General features: G+C 42.1%; 1 protein-coding gene across 1 annotated transcript in view; it reads right to left on the bottom strand.

The window, feature by feature from the left end:
• The window catches only part of HECW1 (HECT, C2 and WW domain containing E3 ubiquitin protein ligase 1), a 161,360-nt gene that overhangs the window by 133,728 nt on the left and 6,836 nt on the right, over positions 1-20,796 (bottom strand). The window contains exon 2 of the mRNA XM_044675362.1: positions 12,132-12,239. Within this exon, the coding sequence (XP_044531297.1) occupies positions 12,132-12,239 (108 nt within the window). The remainder of the gene's footprint in view (positions 1-12,131; positions 12,240-20,796) is intronic.

A 20,796-nucleotide genomic window follows, 5' to 3' on the forward strand; every position in this document is an offset into this window, starting at 1 on the left:
TAATTTTCTTTCTTTCTTTCTTTCTTTCTTTCTTTCTTTCTTTCTTTCTTTCTTTCTTTCTTTCTTTCTTTCTTTCTTTCTTTCTGTCTCTCTCCCTCCCTCCCTCTCTCCTTCCTTGTTTCCTTCCTTTCATCTTTACTTCCTCTCTTAGATCCTAAATATCAGTTCTAAGGCAGGAGAACAGTAAGGGCTAGGCAATTGGGGTTAAATGACTTGTCCAGGGCCACACAATTAGGAAGTGTCTGAGGCCAAATTTGAACCCAGTACATTCCATCTCTAGGCCTAGCTCTTTATCGATTAAGTCACCTAGCTTCCCCCAAGTTGTAACCTTCCAAGAGCTGGAATTTATTCACTTTTCTTCCTTGTATCCTTGGCACTTCTCAAAATGTTTCACCCATAGTAGGAGCTTCTTGCATATTTGGGGAACTAATTTGAAGCTGAAGCTCAGAGAAACTGGGCAATTTCCCTAAAGCCACTGCTAGATAATAGTAGTACTGCAATGTTTCTCAAGAAATAGACACCTACTATGTGCCAGATACTGTGCTGAAGACCAGTGGTGCACAGAGAAGATAAAGGGAGAGAGGACACTAGCCTCAAAGGCATCATGTAGGAGTGTTTGATCTGAGTCTCAAAGGAAGTGAGGGATTGTATAAGTTGGAGGGAAGGAGGGTGGGGAGCACATACAAAGGCTTGGAGGTCAGAGATGGAGTGGAACATGGGAAGAGTGGCAAAGAGGCCATTCTCACTGAACCTTCAAGTTGAGGGTGGGGAGTAATATTATAAGGCTTTCAAGGGAAGTTGAGGCCAGGCACTGAAGCCCAGCTTGAGAAGCCAAGTTCAGAAGTTTTTCATTTCTCCTTAGAACAGAAGTCTGTAGGAGTTGAGGAGTTTGTTTCTCCATATCTTATTGCCTCCTCCTGAAACAACATGGAATACTAGATAGTACACAGAGCTTGGAGACAGGAAGATTTAGGTTCCAATTCATCGCTCAGACACTTAGTAGCTGTTTGACTCTGGGGAAATCATTTAGCCTCTGTTTGACTTAGTTTCCCCAGATGTAGAATGAGAGGGTTGAGCCTGTTGGCCTATAAGGGACCGTCCAGGTCTGAATGGATGGTGCCAGGATTAGAGTCACAGAGTTCCTGTGGGATGAGCTGTTCCTCACATAGCCCATGAAGCTGACTCTGGGTGATCACACTTGCCATTTCTAGGTGATAACAATCATTCCTTTAGTCCCTCACATGCGTGTGTGTTTTCATGCACACTGTGTGGGAGAATGTGAGAAAAGGCTATCCCCAGAGCTGACCGAGCCAGAGCCTTGGACATGGCAAGCCCTTAATAAAGTCCCGGGTTTCCAGCTGTGCCCCTGGGGAAACAGTGCGGAGCAGAGCCCGACTTTGACCAGGCCAAGGTAGAGTAGAGAAGGAAGGTCCTTTAAGGGATGCTCCCTCCCTCCCACATCCTGGCTGCCTCAGTGGAGCTGTCCCCAGGAGCCCAGGTGGCCTCTTTCCATCTGGAGACTTTTATCTCAATACAGGATTTGGCTTTGGCCTTTTGTGGCTGTGAGGGTCCCTTGGGCTTTTTCCTAGTAAAGGCAGCAGCTAGGAGGTCCCCAAGAGAGAGAAAAAACTCTCTTTAAGTGCTTCATTCGCCTAATTCTCTTTATGTTGAGGACAAGGACCCGGTTTGGGGAATTGGATTTATTTCCATGTGGCTGCCTTAAAGAGTGGGCATGATGCCGGGTCTTTCTAGAGAGATCTCCCCTCGGCAGCTGGGAAGAGCCTGCATGTGGACAGCCTCCTTCCTGGGAAGATGCTGACTTCCGAAGGGATGCAGGACCCTTAGCTCTGCATCAAACCACATTCTATTGGAAATGCAGACTGGATTCTCTCTCAGCCAGGGCTCAGCAGAGGGCTAGAAAGAAATGGAGGAGAGAGCTTTTGGCAGAATCAAGAAAGGTTTTCTGGGCACAGGGACACCTGAAGGGGGCCTCAAAGGAAGAGAAAAGCTGCATTCTGAGGGAAGGGGATGGCATGCAGCAACCGAGAGGCAGGAGAGGCCCAATCGAGGACAAGGTTCATGGCCTCATTTGGCCAGAATGTCAAAAGGCAATCAGTAAATGATGAATAAGGGCTTGCCCCATCCAAGGCTCTGGCTGTCAGCCTTTTCCCACTTTTTAATGGGGAAGACAACACGAATAGAAAGACGTGCATCCCAGAGACTAAAGGAGGGGCTGTTATCACTTAGAAATGGAAGGGCGAGCACAGGCTTCGTGATGAACGGTTCATCCCAGAGTTAGTGTATTTCTCTTTTTAGACAAGTTCACTAGCCTGGAAGAGAGGCGGCTGCAGCATAGCAGGGAGAGAGCCAAACTCAAATCCAGAGAAACTTGGGTTTGCCTCCCACCTCCAACGTGTACTGACTATGTGATCCTGCTTGTTCGCAAGCCTAGTCCTGATCCTTCCTAGCCTGACAGGTAGAGGAGGATGATGACAATTTACCTAAAATGTCATAAAAGCAATTGATGAACAATCCATGAACAACACGGACCTTCATGGGCTAGATCAGGCTTTAGTAAACTCTACCCACTGGCGGATCCAAGCTGCTGCTGGCTTCTCTGTACTCATAATCTGTGAGCTAAAGAAGCATTTTACATTTTAAAATAATATTTTAGGGTGTTTGTAAATATAAAAATCTTCTTGAGTTTTTGGGCCTGGTGATAGAGGAGATCACAGGACTCCTGGGCAAGATGATTGTACAATTAGATGGATTTGGGGCTGATGAAATGACCGGAGCTTAAGTGGAATCATTAATGGTCTGTTTACAGCTTGGAAGGGTCACGAGGATCCTTTGCTTCTAGTTATCAGGAGCAAAGCCTGGAAGATGCTGAGAGGTAGAATTGAGAGAGAAGGAAAGGGAAAAATTACTGAAAATCAAAGGAGATCAAAAACAGAGGGGAATGCCTTGATTTTTGTTGTTATTGTTCAGTTGTGTCTGACTGTTTAGGGTTTTCTTGACAAAGATACTGGAGTGGTTGGCCATTTCCTTCTCCAACTCATTTTACAGATGAAGAAACTGAGGCAAACATGGTAAAGTGACTTACCCAGGGTCACACAGCTAGTAAGTATCTAAGGTCAAATTTCAACTCTGGAAGATTAGGCTTCCTAACTCAACACCTGGCACTCTATCTGCTGTACTTCCTATCTGCCATTTGCATTTCCTTGGGAGGTAATAAATGGGTAGAAACTCCCAGTAGGTCTCTAAGCAATCTAAATGACTTTAAGTTTAAGTTAAGATGGGTTCTCAGATGATGTTTCCAGATAAAGGTTGGACCAGTTATCTACTGAGCCTTGATATTTAGGGTGGATTCTAAAATGTCAATGTTTTTGAGATTTCAAGATGAAGATTATTTTGAGGACATTATTTGCAGATTTTAAGAAGTGGACGTCATGCATGAGGGGAGAAACTGACATAAAAATAATTAACTTGGAATAAATATTTTGCATCAATTTGTAAAAAAATATCCAAAACCAAAACCAAAAGTAATCTCTTCCAACTTTCAAATTCTGTGATTCTCTTATTGGTTTCTTTTAATCTTGGTGCCTCCCATAACTAGATCAGTGTCATGCCTTATAAGATTTTCATAAAAATTAACTGAATCAAATCCTCATTTTCCTAAGTGTTCATTCATTTATTTTCCTTTTTTAGTTGTGATAGTTAGATGAGAATTTTTTTTTTAATTTCTCCATTCGTCGTCTAGACATTTGACTTTCTTCATTTTCCTTTGCAAATGACTTATCAGTTTGGCTGGCCTTTAAAAAAATAAAGCTGTTTTACTGATCTTGTCAATCATCCTTTTGCTGTCTTCTCTATGGATTTCTTCATTAATCTGGGACAATTTGCTCTGGATTTGAGTGGATGAGTATATTTATTGTCTCTAGATCCATACTGAAGTCAATCTGCTTCAGAAGGCCTTTCTTTAACTAGCCCCACTGGATCCCCCTGAAGGAAATGTCATGGTTAGTGATGATAATAGTAATGGGAAAGCTGTTATAGGAGTCCACAGAGAGTGGAGAATGAATTAAATCCAGTAAAACCTTATTAAGTACCTAGTAAGGTCAAGGCACAGTCTCTGGGATCATGAGTTCAGCTGACAATCACTTATGGCCAGTCTTTGTGTGACAAACTAGATGGACAGTCAGATGGATGAGTAGACCAGACAGGAATTGGTGGGCCCATAGGCTGAGGGTAGAAAATTTGAAATCCTGGGAAAGCCCTTGCCATTCATCCTAAGGTAGGCCTGTGAGCCTCCTGCCTATTACATCATCATAGACAACCTTTAAAATGATCCTTTTCTGGTTCTTACATAGCTTCTGATCCTTTGACTTCCTTTGGGTATTAATGTCTTGTGCCTACAACCAGGATGGAAAGTACTTGAGGCCCCAAAGCTGGCATTCTTTCCCCTTCCTACCTCTCAAACATGTAGCCCACTATTTAGCAGTGAGTCACTGGAAAGCACACTGGACATGGGCTAGGTAGGAAGTCCTTAGTTCAAGTCCTAGTTTAACTACTTTCCACCGGTGGGACCCCAGGCATGTCACTTAATCTCTCTAGAATTCGGTTCCTTCTGTCAAATAAGAATTTGACTGGATAGCATCTGAGACCCCTTTGGGCACTAAATCTATCACTGAATGAACCATGATTGGGCTCCAGTGGGTGATACTTACTAAACCAGTGGGAGCCCATATCAGAGAACATGGACAAGGGTTGTACAGAGAGGCTGCAATCTGCATCCATGGATGGGATGCTCACATTGGAGCTCCATCATGGCTCCATCAAAGTATCCAAGAATTCATAAAGGAAGGGTAGTGACAGGGGAATTGTTAATGTACCCCTGAATCTCTCCAGAGGAGAGTGGTTTCTGAGGCTAGAAGATTAATGCTGGTTTTTAGGTATAAATACCTCTGAGGTAAGAAAGGGTTGAACAATTAAACAACTTCAGCTAGATAAAAGCTTTTTTGGGGGTGGGGAAGCTACATCTGGACCTGTGATTCCCTTAGTACTGAGAACTCAATGCCTGTCAGTAACTGTTCTGCAACTAACAATCTTAGAGAAGCAGCTGGTCACAGGCTGATCAGAGGCAGCTATGGGAGCCCAATGGAAAAACCCCTAGGACTGGAGTCAAGGAGACAGGAATTCAAATATATGTGATGTTGGATTATGCCTGCCTCCATTTCCTCATCTGGAAAATGGAGAAAATGTTAGCTGTACCAAACTCCTAGAGTTATTGGAAAAATAAAATGAGATATTTGGAAAGTACTCTGAAAATCTTAAAATGCTTTATAACCTCAAGCTTTTATGATGATTGGAGTGAGGTCTGGGGATTGAAAAGTTAGGTGACTTTCCTAGGGTCACACAGGCAATATATATCAGAGGCAGGATGTTCTGACTAAGACTGGATCTCTTTTTCCTATACCATACTGTTTCCAGATGGAAACATCCTTTAAGAATATTTAATTCATGGACTCCTACAAAAATGAAAAGTGGAAGTCACCATCTATAACAAACAGAATTTAAAATGGTCTTCGTTTTATAGAACAGTAAACTGAAGCTCAGAGGGGGAAATGATTAGTCTAAGGTCACATATGGAACTAGTGACAGAGCCCTAACTCCTCCTTAGGCCAGGGCTCTTCTCACTGCACTACCCTACCTTTTCTGCTTCCATTCTCAAACAAAGACCAGCTCTTTGAAGAATGAACTCTTCTAAGTGGTCATGCTCTCTGCAAGGACTTCCCTATGCACATGGAGGACTGGCATGAGTTCCACTCTAAATAAATAAGGTGGCATTTTGGCATAGGAATTTATTTCTAGGTAGATGACATATCTTAAGAGTCTATCTTGGGAGCATGACTAGTGGGAATAAGTCTCCAAACTCTTCATCCATAGTGGACTGTTAAAATCAGTCCTTAGCCCATAATTTTAATGACCTCAAATTGTCTCTCTTCTGGTGCAGCTCAGAGTGGACAAGCTACTGGACTCTTGCCTGACCCTCTTCATCTCAGTGGTCTTATCATCTGTCATCCTATGTGCTGCAACAAACTTCCTGTTGCCAGGAATGCATGACTTACCCCAACATAGGCACCAACAATTCCAGTACTTCAGTCAATGATGTCTTTGTAGGTGTTGAACCAATGGAATTTTATTGGATTTCTGACATTTCCTAGACCTCAAGTTCTACTCCCCACCCCAACCCTCACCATCAGGCCAATGACCATAGAGATTTCCTCCATATTCTCATACTAGACAACAATGGCATGCCAATCTCCTCAAAAGATGTCCTAGAGGGAAGCCTGAAACATGAGTGACACATGGGAGGTCACTGGTGGTCTTGGAAGAAGCACTGCTTATAGGCTGGTGGGTTGGAAGCCAGATTGTGAAAACTGTAGGATCAATGACTTGGTAAGGAATAGGAGGCATCAGCTTGGCTCCAGTTATTCCAGAAGTGTGGCAGTAAAAGGAAGGTGAGAGAGGGGGGCAGCTAGGTGGCCCAAGGGATTGAGTTTCAGCTCTGGAGATGGGAGACCCTAGTCTCAAATCTGGCCTCAGACACTTCCTAGCTGTATGACCTTGGGCTAGTCACTTATTTAGTCACCCATTGCCTAGCCCTTACCACTCGTCTTCCTTGGAACCAATATACAGTTTTGATCTTAAGACAACAGGTAAGGGCTTTAAACAAAAAAAGAAAGGGAGAGATGGGCTGGTATCAGAATAGGTAATAAGGTCAAAGGAAAGGATTTTATGAGACTGATGGACAGGTAGGAAAAAGTCAATGAAAGGGAAGGAAGGAAGATGCATTAGGAGGAAAGGGTTGGGGGCTGGAGCCAATGCTTGGAAGAGACAGTGGGGCACAAGGAGATGATTTTCCTTAGAAAGGAATCAGGAGATGAAGGAGGAGAGAATGGATTAGAGTGCGGTTTGAGGGAGCTCATTAGAGAAGGAAGGCATAAAGCCCTTTGGCATACATTTAAGGGGTCTTGTGCAGATAGAAGCTTAGGGAGAAGGATTTGGATCACTCCTCATATCTACTTTGTTATCATGTCTTATCAATTCTTCATGTGTATCATCTTTCATATATGCTCCCTTGACTCCTTTGCCACTGCCGCTCCCTTGGTTTGGCCCTCATGCCCTCATAGCTGGACTTAGCCCTCTGCTAATGGCCCTCTGCTTGGTCTCCAGGCCTCCAACCTTTCCCCACTCCAGTCCATCTTCCATGCTGTTGTCAAATCGATCTTCCTAAAGCACATCTAACCATGTCCTTCCCCTATCTGATGATCTTCAGTGGCTCCAAAAGAAAATATCCTATCTTTCAGAGGGCTTTTAGAGCCCCTTACTGGCTGCTTCCTGCCATTCCAGAATTCTTAGGTCTTACCTGCTTCCACACACTCTGCAACCCAGTGACAGTGGCCTCCTTGCTGTTCCTTGGACAAAGCACTCCATCTTCAGATGCCTGCATTTTCTCTGGCTGGTCCCTATGTCTAGAATTCTCTCTTCATCTCCATCTCCTGACTTCCTTCCTTCCTTGAAGTCTCAGGTAAAATCCTGTCTTCTCCAAGAAGTCTGTTCCGATCTCCTCACCCCCATTTAAAAAAAAACATTTATCTTCCAGCTTACAGTTAATGCTATGTATGGGTTCCAAGGCAGAACAGTGGTATGGTCTGGGCCAGCATTGGTGAACCTTTTGGAGATCATGTGCCCAAACTGCATCTTCAAGCTGCCTTTGAGCTCCCTGCATTACCCCAGGGAGCAGAGGGAGGAAGTGATCACACTGGGCTTCTGGGCAGAGGGATGGAGCATGTGAAAATTGTGCTTAGGTGTGGTGGAGAGGGGGGATGGAGCAGCCACCTCCTGCATGCTGGAGCCAACACAGGTCTATGCACTGGAGGTTAAGTGACTTGTCCAGGGTCACATAGCTAGAAAGCATCTGAAGCCATATTTGAACCCAAGGCCCCCTATTTCTAGGTATGGCTCTCAATCCACTGAACCACTAGCTGCCCCCTGATCTCCCTTAATACCAGTGCCTGCCTTCCAACAATCATCCTTAATTTATCATTTTGAGACTGTGTTTGTATACAGGGGCTTGCTTATTGTCCCCCCGTTAGATTGTGAGCTTCCTGAGAGCAGTCACTTTTTTCTTCTGCCTTCCTTTGAATCTTCAGCACTTAGCACAGTGACTGACCCAAATAGACATTCAGACTCCATTTATTCACTTTCCTTGGCTAGTCTAGTGAGGTCATAAAAGTAGAGAAGAGGCACTTGCCACAAATTTTCAAATGGAAATCAGTTTAATTGCTTGACTTCCTTGATAGTTTGAAGCGGCAGAAGAAGAGAAAGATCCTGGGTGGTGGTAAGAGATGGTGTGTGGGAAGGGTGACATCCTCAGACTCCCAGTTCTTCCCTACAGATGTAGCAGAAGCATTACGAGCTATCACTCTCCTATCTTAGCAATAATGAGTCAGTTCTCCTCTTTGGGGGCCTCGCCTTCAATCTCTTCTCCAGGAGGCCCACATATCAGAGGAGAAATAATGGGTGTTGGGAAGCACAGCCAAGCATTCTAGATAAGCACACAAAAGAGATGCCCTCGTGATTCCACTCCCATCAACGCTACTCTGAAGAGGCAATCTGCCAGCCAGAGACTTGACAGACACCCTCCAAATCACCTCAGCGATAGGGAAACTCTGTGTGTGCTAAAGTTTGTTGCGCTATCTTTATTCCAATGCTGCCTCTCATTTATCGAGTTGGCACGCCAGGGAGCTCACCGAGGAAGAGTGCTCAGGATCGATGGCCAACTTCACAATGGCCCCCAAACTGGAGGCCAGGAACAAAAAAGTTGGGACTCGGCCACCTTCTTCTCCCTTTGGCAATGAATTATCCCTCTCATCCTCATCCCCCAATAAGATAAGAACACTCAGCAACGATTATCCGTCACTCCATAGTAATGGAGTCAAATGAAATCCCGAATCTAGAGAATAACTTTTCCTGAGCTGGCCCCAAGCCCTATTCTACACAAAACGGATTTCTTCTCCTTAAAGGGACAGAAGCATCAACCTGGGAAACCTTCCTTCCTTCCTTCCATTCCTCTCCCCTCAAACTCCCTTCACCCCAATAGCCAGCAAGACTTCCTTTAAGCCAACTACAACTCTCCAACTATGCAGGGCTCATTCTAAATGACAAGAGACTGATGGATTATTGATTCGATCACGTTTCAAATATCCCCCAATTGGCTCCCATTTAACAGCTTAGCCCTTGGTTATCCGGAGCCGTGAGATAACTGTGATTTCTTATCACTCTGCACTGTTGAATCCTCCTCCTTCCTCCTCCCCATCTCTGCAGTGTGCCGAATTGTCAATCACCCTTCCTTGTTGAGTCACCCGCGTAGACTTCATGGTTCTAGCCTGTCTGGCATCTATTTTTAAGGTCTCTACTCGAGTGTCTCTGAAAGTTTTCCATTCCCAGATGATAGTGGGAGGCCCCTCAGGATGTACTCGGGAACTCAGATCCTCTTCCCATAAGACAGTTTCTTAGAACTCACGATTGTTCTAATTGTGTGAATATGGAGTCACAGAATTAAAGAGTTAAAAGAGCTGCCAAAGAGCATCAGAATCCATCCTTCCCATTTGATCCAGACATGAATCCTGGCAGCCACCCCATCCCACTTTGGGACGGCTCCCAAGTTCTTCCTGACATCCAGCTTAAGTTAGCCTCTCCACACCTTCCACCTGCTCCTGCCCACCAATGCTCTGGTTCTGCTTTCTGGGATTAAATCCCCAGAGAACCCAGATCGTCTGACTCCAAATTCCATGGTCGTTTTTAAGGTTCCCCCAAGTCATCATGCTGCCTCCCTACTCATTAAAGCCCAGAATTTTCTCCTCCTGTACCCAGTGAAAACTTTTCATCACAACCTTTTCATTCAGGGGGATTTAAGCTGGAATTTATGAACTTATTACTTCAAAAAATTCTAGGAGGCAGCTAGGTGGCTATGCTTTCTAACTGTGTGACCCTGAGCAAGTCACTTAACCCCAATTGCCTAGCACTTACCACTCTTCTGTCTTGGACCCAACACTTGATATTCTAAGACAGAAGATAAAGGTTTAAAAAATTCTGTTAGTTCTCCACTATAATTAATTTCTTTTGTAATCTTGCACTTTGATTTTATGTGTTTAAAAACACGATTCTGAGAAGTTGCTAGTGCCTGTGAGAAGGTCCATGGCACAAAAAGGTTTAGGATTCCTGCTCTATGGTTTCCAACAGTTTTCTCCCATCTCCCCCTACCCTACCCAAACCTCCCAATGGCAGGTCATCTCCTTTTCTCAACTCCATTTCCACTGTTTTTAGACATTCTTTCTTTCAAACCATGTGCCTTGGTCCCCTACCAGAAATAGCCTTGCAGGTGTGAAGGTCCTTCTTGCTCCTCTCTCAAAGCCCTCCCTATGGATGATGTGACACCTACTGTGACTTATATTAATCAATCATCCAATCTCATTTCATCCTCAATGTCCAATGATGGGCATTTACGCCCCATCCTGTTCAGGCATGCCAGCACCAAGGACAGAGGGATCCTGGCCTCCCTGAGGCCAGGTACTGGCTTTGCTGAATTGGTTCTAAGTTGGTCTCCTTGGTTCCTGTGCCATATTATTGCTCTTTTGTGAGGCATGGGCCACTAAAATACAGATGCTGTCCAGAGGAATCGCTGCCTCGCATCCTCCAACCCCACTCTGTCCTGGCACAACTTAGCACCGGTTGGAAGGCTTCACATTTGTACAGCATCGGGCCACACACGATTAATTCAGGCAGTCCCTTACAGAGCTGAACTCACAGAACTTTGGTGTCCAGGCCCAAATCCCAAGTACATAGACATAGTCAGGGTCACATGAATGTAGAAAAATGCCTATTGATGATAGTGAACTGAGAAAGGTTCAGATTGAATCTGAGGAAATTTGCCTGCGAGGAATTCAGGTCTCTCCCCAGCATTCCTTGCTACTGCTATGGATTCAAGAAAGGCCTTTGGTAAAGGCTCCCAGGATTTTCAGGAAGCAGCCTCGGGCACAAGGACCTTTTCTATCCTGCGAGCCTTGGCCCAGACTCCCCAAGCATTCACCCCTATTTCGCTGTCATTCTCAGATAGAAAGACTTCTGCCCGATGTCTCTGAAAGCACGTGTTTCGACTCCTAAGGAATCACATCAGAAAAACTGCTTCTAACATGCACATATAGATATAAAACAGACTCACAGTCACACAATGAATAATCAAATGAATTCTATCATGATATAATTCTATATCATCTCATATTCTGCTGTGGCAGAGTACAATTTTGATAATACACGTAATAAAAGCTAGTGTTTCTGTTGTGTTTTAAAGTGGGAAAGCATTTCACATGTCATCTCATTCGATTCTCAAAGCAACCTCATGAAACAGGTAACAACGATTCCAACTTTACAGATGAGGAAATTGAGGCTTAATGATTGACTGGTTAAGTGACTTATTTAGAGTCACACAGCCAGTATGTGCCTAAGGCCAAATCTGAATTATGATCTTCAGAAAGATTCTTCTTCCAGAGTTCAAATCTGGCCTCAGACACTTACTAGCTATAGGCTCCTGGGAAAGTCACTTAATCCTATCTGCCTCGGTTTCTCCATCTATAAAATGAGCTGGAGAAGAAAATGGCAAACCACTCCAGTATCTTCGCCAAGAAAACCCCGACTATGCACTAGGACGCCAGCGTGCATCACACAGAGGTAGACACACATCATATATATACACCTCCTTACCCCTTTCTATATCCTTTTGCTATCAGAGTTTTGATGAACAAAGCACTGGGAGCTAACGATCCCTCTCCTTCTCAAGAGGCTGGAGCCCTAGTGATGCCTGAAAAGTGACTACAACAACCGTCTTCAGCCAAATCTCATGACTTCCTCCTGAGGCTACTATGAAACAGCTCAGTCAATACCTCCACCTCCCTCCTCCTTCACGTGGTGCATTTCTGGAAGGAATTCTGATGAATACAGAGAAACAGAGCATCCTCCTCCATTTCTAGGTAGCTGAGACCCACAGGAAGTGTATCGAACATACTTACGCTCCACAAAGTAGGAACTGGCATCAATCTTCCAGATGATCTGGCCCCGGTGAGAACCACTGACGCCACGGTTCTTGTAGTCCAGGAAGTTTTCAGACAAGACCTCGTCTGTGTTCCCAGGAAAGGACAGGGCGGGGAGTAAGAAAGAAGTGGTGGGGGAGGGGAGGAGAGGGGAGAGAGAGAGAGAGAGAGAGACAGAGACAGAGACAGAGACAGAGACAGACAGAGAGACAGAGACAGACAGAGACAGAGACAGAGACAGACAGAGAGAGAGACAGAGAGACAGAGAGAGACAGAGAGAGAGACAGAGAGGCAGACAGAGAGACAAAGGGAAAGAGAGAGAAATAAAGAGAGAGAGAGAGAGAGAGAGAGAGAGAGAGAGAGAAATCTATCAGAATCACATTCAGAAAAGATCAATGCACAATGAGGCAAAGTCAGCTTAGGCTTACTGGAAAGGCTTCATTTGTTCATTTACAGTACTGTCAGCTAGACAGTCATAAAAGTCACAGACCCATAAGCCTCCTGTGTTCTTCTCGAATGGAATAATAGCAATGATAATATTTAGAATTTATGTAGTGCTGTAAGGATTGCAAGATACTTTACAAATATTATTTCATTTGATTCTCACAACAACCTTGGGAGGGAGGTGCTATTATCTTCATTTTATAAATGAGGGAGCAAACTAAGGCACTGAGGTTAAATGACTTACCTAGGATCACATAGTTAGTCAGTGTTTGAAGCAATATTGAACACAACTCCTTCTTACAGCAAGGCTGCTTTACATAAGTTCCCTAAGCTTCGATTTCCATATCTGCAAAATGGGAATGATCAGGAAAAAGAAAGGGACTGGATATTTGAGGGAAAGCCTTTATAACAAACTCTGAAGTGGACATGATGAAACATGCTGCCCATCTCCAGATAGGGAGCTGTTGGACTCAGTAGGCTGACTAAAGCTTATTCTCTGTCTCTCTTCTCTCCCTGTCCCTTTCCCTTTCCCTCTGTCTCTTTTCTCCCTCTCTCCTCTTTCTCCATCTGTCTCTGTCTTTCTCTCTCTCTCTCTGTCTCTCTCTCCCTCTTTAATATGGGAATTTGTCTTGTCTGGCCACATATCTAGAATGGCTTTTGCTTTTCTTACCTTCTCACTGGGTTGGAGAGAGAGAAAATTCAGTTTAGAAGATGAGAATAAAAGAAAATCATGTAATCTAAGGGAATCACCCAGAGAGATGAAGCAACTTGCCTAGGGTCATGGCCAGAATGTGACAGAGGCATGACTTGCACACACAGACCCTGTTTCTTAGAGAAATCTTCCCTCACTCAAGTTCAGTTTTTTCTTCATTTGCAGAGTGAGTCATTATGAACCAATTTCCAAGGCTCCATTCCTAAGGAAAAGCACACTTCCAGAAAATCTCAAGGTGCTCTCTCCACATTCTCTTTCTAATTCCAGAGGGCCAGCTTGGAGGCGGTGAGGTAAATTGAGTGAACTTTTTAGGAGGTCAGTCTTTTGAGAAGGAAACCTTGAAGAGTCTCTCTCAAGCACCTCCTCAAGTTTTGCCAGGAGGGGTCAAAAGCTGGTCTCCCAGGATCAACCCTGATTTTCCTTTGTAAGATAATATAGACACAGTCAAGTGCCACATACTTAGGATGAAAGACTTCAACAACATTCAATTAATGTCTATTAAATAGTAGAAGGAACAGGGCGCTGAGTTAGAAAGACACAGTCACAAATCCATGCAGATGTGCACACACAGCCCAGGGGTGAGGGTGGGGGCATAACATGGACACTTGGGAGAAGGATACAAGGAAATTTGGGGTGATTGTGAGCACAGACAACCAGGCAAGGGGGAGATGGAATTCTTCAGGGACAAGGTGATGCCTAAGCTGAGCCTTGGAGGAAGAGAAGCATTCTTGGACATGACTATGAGGAAGGCAGCCATTCCAGAACTAAGAAAAAGTCCAATAATCCAAGAAAGGATTTTCAGGAAGATTCACTTTGACTCATTTGCCTAGATACCAACACACCCAGTCTGTGTAACAAGGATTTTAACAAGTATTTCTACAGCACCTTAAGGTATATCAATCGATTTGATAGATGTGATCTCATTGGATTCCCAAGGAAGAGGCTGTTATGCAACTCTGAGGTACCACCTCACGCCTAGCAGATTGGCTAAAATGATAGCAGGGGAGAGTAATGAATGTTGGAGGGGATGTGGCCAAATGGGGACATTAATGCATTGCTGGTGGAGTTGTAAACTGATCCAACCATTCTGGAGGGCGATTTGGAACTATGCCCAAAGAGCGATAAAAGAATGCCTGCCCTTCCATCCAGCCATACCATTGCTGGGTTTGTACCCCAAAGAGATCATAGATAAACAGACTTGCACAAAAATATTTATAGCAGCGCTCTTTGTGGTGGCAAAAAACTGGAAAGCAAGGGTATGCCCTTCAATTGGGGAATGGCTGAACAAAATGTGGTATATGCTGGAGATGGAATACTATTGTGCTCAAAGGAATAATAAACTGGAGGAATTCCATGTGAACTGGAAAGATCTCCATGAACTGATGCAGAGTGAAAGGAGCAGAACCAGAAGAACATTGTACATAGAGACTGATATATTATGGTAAAATCGAATGTAATGGACATCTGTACTAGCAGCACTGCAATGACCCAAGACAATTCAGAGGGATTTATGGAAAGGAACACTATCCACATTCAGAGGAAGAACTGCAGGAGTAGAAACACAGAAGAAAAACAACTGCGTGGACACTTGGGTTGATGAGAACATGATTGGGGATGTAGACCTGAAAAGACCACACCCATGTAACTATCAATAATGTGTAAATAAGTCTTGACTGACCACACCAGTGGAAATGCGAATTAGCTACGGCGAGGGGAGGGGGTGAGTCGGGGGATGGGGAGAGGTGAAGGGGGTGAAGGGTAAAGCAAAAACATGACTTATGTAACCAGGGAAATTTTTTCTAAAAATAAAAAATTATTTTTAAAAAAAGAGGCTGTTATGATACCCATTTTAAAGTTGAGAAAGTGAGAAAGATAGAAGTTAAATGACTGGCTGAGGATCACGTAGCTAGAAAGTATATGAAGTTGGATTTGAACTCATCTACCGCATTTCCAGAAGGGGCAGTTATCTCCCCTGCACCACCTAACTGCCTCTGAATCTATGAAAAAAGAGAGCACACTTTTACCAGTCCTCAAAATATCTTTAAAAAATAGTCATCAGAACTCATTACTACTGTTTAAAAAGGGGAAACGCAGAGTAATAGTATAGACTAGATAAGCAAAAAACCGAAATCAATTCAAGCAGGACTTGTCTGATGAATTAAAAAAACACATAAATAATTTAGGGAAAGACACAGAACTTCTAAGAAAATGAAAAACACAGACAGGCAGAAAACAGAGATATCCAGAAATCTCACATGGTATGCTAAAATAAGCTAAAAATATTAATAGTCATGGCATAAAGAAAGAGGGATGGGAGGCGGGTTCTTTTCAAGATGATGGAGAATCATGATTTTTTTAAAACCCTTACCTTTAAACCCTTCCCAATATTGTGTATCGGTTCTAGGGAAGAAGAGTGGCAAGGGCTAGGCAATGGGGGTTAAATGACTTGCCCAGGGTCACAAAAGCTAGAAAGTGTCCGAGGCATATTTGAACCAGGACCTCTCATCATTGGGCCTTGCTTTTAATCCATTGAGCCATCTGGCTGTCCCTGAGAATGAATCCTTAACTAAACAAGGGACAAAAAAGATCATAAAAGACAAAAGGCAACTTTTATTACTTAAAATTTTAAAAAAAAGCTATTGTACATACAGATCAATGAAGACAAGAAGAGAAAATGATCAATGAGAAAAATATTTGAATTAGATATTGCTCATTAAAATATGACATCTAAGGGGCAGCTGGGTAACTCAGTGGATTGAGAGCCAGGCCTAGAGAGGGGAGGTCCTAGGTTCAAATCCGGCCTCAGACCTTCCCAGCTGTGTGACCCTGGGCAAGTCACTTGACCCCCATTGCCCACCCTTACCACTCTTCCACCTATGAGCTAATTCACAGAAGTTAAGGGTTTAAAACAAAAAAAAATTAAAAAAAATATGACATCTAAGATACAGAAAGAATTGACAGAAATATATAAAAACCAAGGGTCATTCTCCAATCAATAATTGATCAAAGGACCCAAATAGCTTTCCAATGAAGAACTGCTGATATAAAGAACTATATTTATATATATTCTAAAGCACCACTAGTGAGAGAAATGTCAAATAAATAACTCTAAGGTTTCACCTTCCATCTAGAAAATTAGAAAAAAAATAAGAAAAAGAAAAAGAAAGAAATCAATGCTCAAGGAGTTTTGGAAAAAAAACTCTTAGGCACGCTAACATACTTTTAGTAACACTTTTAATGGAGATGAGAAATTCATAGAAATATGGAAATACTTCAATGAACCAAGAAAAAGTCATTTACACATACCCCAAAGAACCTTATTCTCAATGATTCTAAAAACATACTCTAAATGAAAATACTCCTTTTGACAAAATTCAACACTTATTCCCATTATAAACACTTGAGTGCACAGGAATAAACAGAGCTTTCTTTAGAATGATAGATAGTATCTATCTGAAACCATCAGCAAGCACTATCTGTAATGGGGATAAGGTGGAAACCTTTCCAATAAAATCAGGGGTAAATCAAGGATCCCCATTATTACCACTGTTGTTTGATATTGTACTACAAATCTATAGCAGTAAGAGAAGAAAAAGAAATAGAAGGAATTAGGATAGACAATGAGGAAATTAAACTATCACTCTTTGCAGATGAGATATGTTGTACTTGGAAAATCCTAGAGAATGAAAAACTATTTGAAATTATGAATAACTTTAGCAAAGTTGTAGGATACGAGATAAACCCACATAAATCATCAGCAAGTCTATATATTACCAAAAAAGTCCAGCAGCCAGATATAGAAAGAAAAATTCCATTAAAAATAATTCTAGACAGTACAAAATCCCTGGGAACCTCCTTACCAATACAAACACAGGAATTATATTAACACAATTACAAAACACTTTATACACAAATAAAGTCAGATCTAAACAATTAGAAAAATGTTAATTCCTCATGGGTAGGTTAAGCTAATATAATAAAAATATATAATAAAATGACAATTCTGTCTAAATTAATTTATTTATGTAGTGCCATGCCAATCAAACTACCAAATATTAATTTCTAGAGCTAGAAAAATAATTTTAAAATTCATATGGAAGAACAAAAGGTCAAGAATATAAAGGGAATTAATAAAAAAAAATGTGAAGGAAGGTTGGCTAACATCATTAGACCTCAAACTGTACTATAAAGCAGCAGTCATTACTAACATATATAATGGTGGATCATTGGAATAGATTAGATACACAAGAGCTGTTGTAATTGAGCAATGCGATTGAGTGCTTTATAAACCCAAAGATCCCAGCTTTTGGAATAAGAACTCACTATTTGATAAAAACTTCTGGGAAAACTGGAAAACAGCATGGCAGAAACTAGGCATAGACCAATACCTCATACCCTATAATAAGATAAAGTCAAAATGGCTATGTGATTTATACATAAAGGGTGATACAATAAACAAATTAGGGGAGCATAGAATAGTATACCTGTAAGATCTACAGAGAAGGGAAGAACTTATGACCAAGCAAGAGATAGAAAGCATTATGAGATGGAAAATGAACGGTTTTTTATTATATTTATTAAATTAACTAGCTTGTGTACAAACAAAACTAATGTAACCAAGATTAGAAGGGAAACAACAAACTGGGGAAAAATTTATAATAGATTTCTTGGATAAAGGTCTAGCTTCTCAAATCTATAAAGATCTATGCCAAATTTACAAGAATATGAGTCATTCCCCAATTGACAAATGGTCAAAGGATATGAACAAGCAGTTACAAATGAAGAAATCAAAGCTATCAATCATATGAAAAAATGCTCTACACCCCTCTTGACTAGAGAAATGCAAATTATGTGTGGTACTGCCTCAGACCCATCAGATTGGCCAATATGACAGTAAAGGAAAGTGATAAATGTTGGAGATGAGGCAACATTTGGACACTAATGCATTGTTGGTGGAATTGTGAACTGATCCAACCATTCTGGAGGGCAATTTGGAACTATGCCCAAAGGGCTATAAAACTGTTAATAGCTTTGGTCTTGTAACACCACTACTAGCTCTGCATCACAAAGAGTTAAAAAAGGGAAAGGACCTATTTGTACAAAAGTATTAATAGCAAACCTTTTAGTGGTGGCAACGAATTGGAAAGTATGGGAATATCCATAAACAGGGAATGGTATATGTTGGTGATGGAATACTATTATGCTGCAAAAAATGATGAATGATGTGATCTCAGAAAGATCTGGAAAGACCTGCATGAACTGATGCAGAGTGAAATAAGCAGAACCAGAAGAACACTGTACACAGTAACAGCAATATTGTATAATGATCAACTGTAAAAGACTTGGTTATTCTCAACAATACAGTGATCCGAGACAATTCTAAAGGACTTGATAAAGAACGTTATTTACCTCCAGAGAAAGAATTGATAGAGCCTGAATGCAGATCAAAGCATAATATCTTTCACTTTATTTTATTTGGGTTTTCATTTTGGGGTTTTAGTTTTATATCAGTATTCTCTCACAATGTGACCAATATGGAAATATATTTTGCATGATTGTACATACATAACCTAGATCTATGCAGTGGGGAGGGAAGGGAGAGATAGTTTGGATCTTATAATTTCAGAAAATGAATGTTTAAAGTAATTATTACATGTAATTGGAGAATATTTTTGAAAAAAAATGAAAATATTCCTCAAAGGTAGTCAGATCTTGAGCTACAGGAAGACCAAAGAGGGTGCTAAAGAATAGATAATTAACAAACTCTCCCTTTCTCCTTGACAAAAAGGTAGGGAATAATTAGGCAGAATCTTTTGTATCCTGGGATGTTGGATGACTCTATTGTTTACTTTTTGTGAATCCTTACCTTCTGTCTTAGAATCAATATTAAGTATTGGTTCTAAGGCAGATGACTGTAAGGTTTAGGCAACTGAGATTAAGTGACTTCCCCAGGATCACATAGCTAGAAAGCATTTGAGGCTAGATTTGAACCCAGGACCACCCATCTCCAGGCCTGGCCATTCAGCTACCCTCTCTACTGTCCATTTTTGCTTAATTTTTTTTTCTCTGTTACATGGAAGTTTTCAATTTGGAGAAGAGTGTGTATGTGTGTGTGTGTGTGTGTGCATGTGTGTGCATGTGCGTGTGTGTGCGTTTTAGTCAGAAAAGGGCCCTTAAATGTTTGTTTCTTTGTAAATGGGCATATGCTTGGTGAGCTTCCATCAGTGCTTTTATAAAAACCATAGGGTGTGGGAGAAGAATCTCTTGTTTGGAGGATAAAAAGAGTTAGTACTCAAAGGGGAAAGACAATGTCATCTGTATGTGGTTGGCAGGTGAGATCAACCCAGGGAAAAGTCCAGAATATGTTATTAATAGGACAATCAGTGGAGAAAAATCAAGATGAGCAGTGTTGACCTCATTAAGAATGAGTCATGGGGGTAGCTGGGTGGCTCAGTGGATTGAGAGCCAGACCTAGATATGGGAGGTCCTGGGTTCAAATCTGGCCTCAGACACTTCCTAGCTGTGTGACCCTGGGCTTAACCCCTATTGGCTTGCCCTTACTGTTCTTCTGCCTTAGAACCAATACAGAGTATTGATTCTAAGATGGAAGGCAATGAGTCATGCCAGTCTAACCTTATTTCTTTTTAGGTTAGGGTTACTAGGCTGTTGGAGAGATGAAGTTCACCTAAATGTTAGAAAAACAATAAACTGAGGTCACTATTCTGGCAGTCCAAGTGAGAAGGCACCACAGTGCACAGAGTATTGGGCTAGAGTCAAGAAGACTTGAGTTCAAATCCAGCCTTGTACACATACTAGTTGTGTGACTGAGCAAGTCACTTCACCTCCATTTGCCTCAGTTTTCCCATCTGCAAAATGAGGATATTAATAGCAGCATTTACCTCACAGGGTGGTTATGAGAATAAAAAAAGATAATATTTTAAAGTGATTAGTATAGTTCCTGCACACAGTAGGTGCTTAATAGATTATTTTTGTCCTTCCTTCCATATGGTGGATTGAGGGAGTGGGGATCTTCTGGCACAACAGCGCAATTAGGTCGATCTAGGACTGGTGGAAAGTTTGACACCAACTTAAAAGAAGGTGTCTAGTGGAGTGCCTCAGGGATCTGTGCTTGGGTTGGGGCTACTCGAAATTTTTACCAATGACTTGGTTAAAAGCAGAGACACTAGGACTTGTACGAAAATATTTATAGCTGCGCTTTTTGTGGTGGCAACAAATTGGAAAAGGAGGGGATGTCCTTCAATTGGGGAATGGCTGAACAAACTGTGGTATATGCGGGTGATGGAATACTATTGTGCTAAAAGGAATAATAAACTGGAGGAGTTCCAGGCGAACTGGAAAGACCTCCAGGAACTGATGCAGAGTGAAAGGAGCAGAGCCAGAAGAACTCTATACACAGAGACTGACATTCTGTGGTAAAATCGAATGTAATGGACCTCTGTACCAGCAGCAATACAATGACCCAGGACA

This window comes from Gracilinanus agilis, chromosome 1, assembly GCF_016433145.1.
Source record: "Gracilinanus agilis isolate LMUSP501 chromosome 1, AgileGrace, whole genome shotgun sequence".
NCBI classification, from domain to species: Eukaryota; Metazoa; Chordata; class Mammalia; order Didelphimorphia; family Didelphidae; genus Gracilinanus; species Gracilinanus agilis.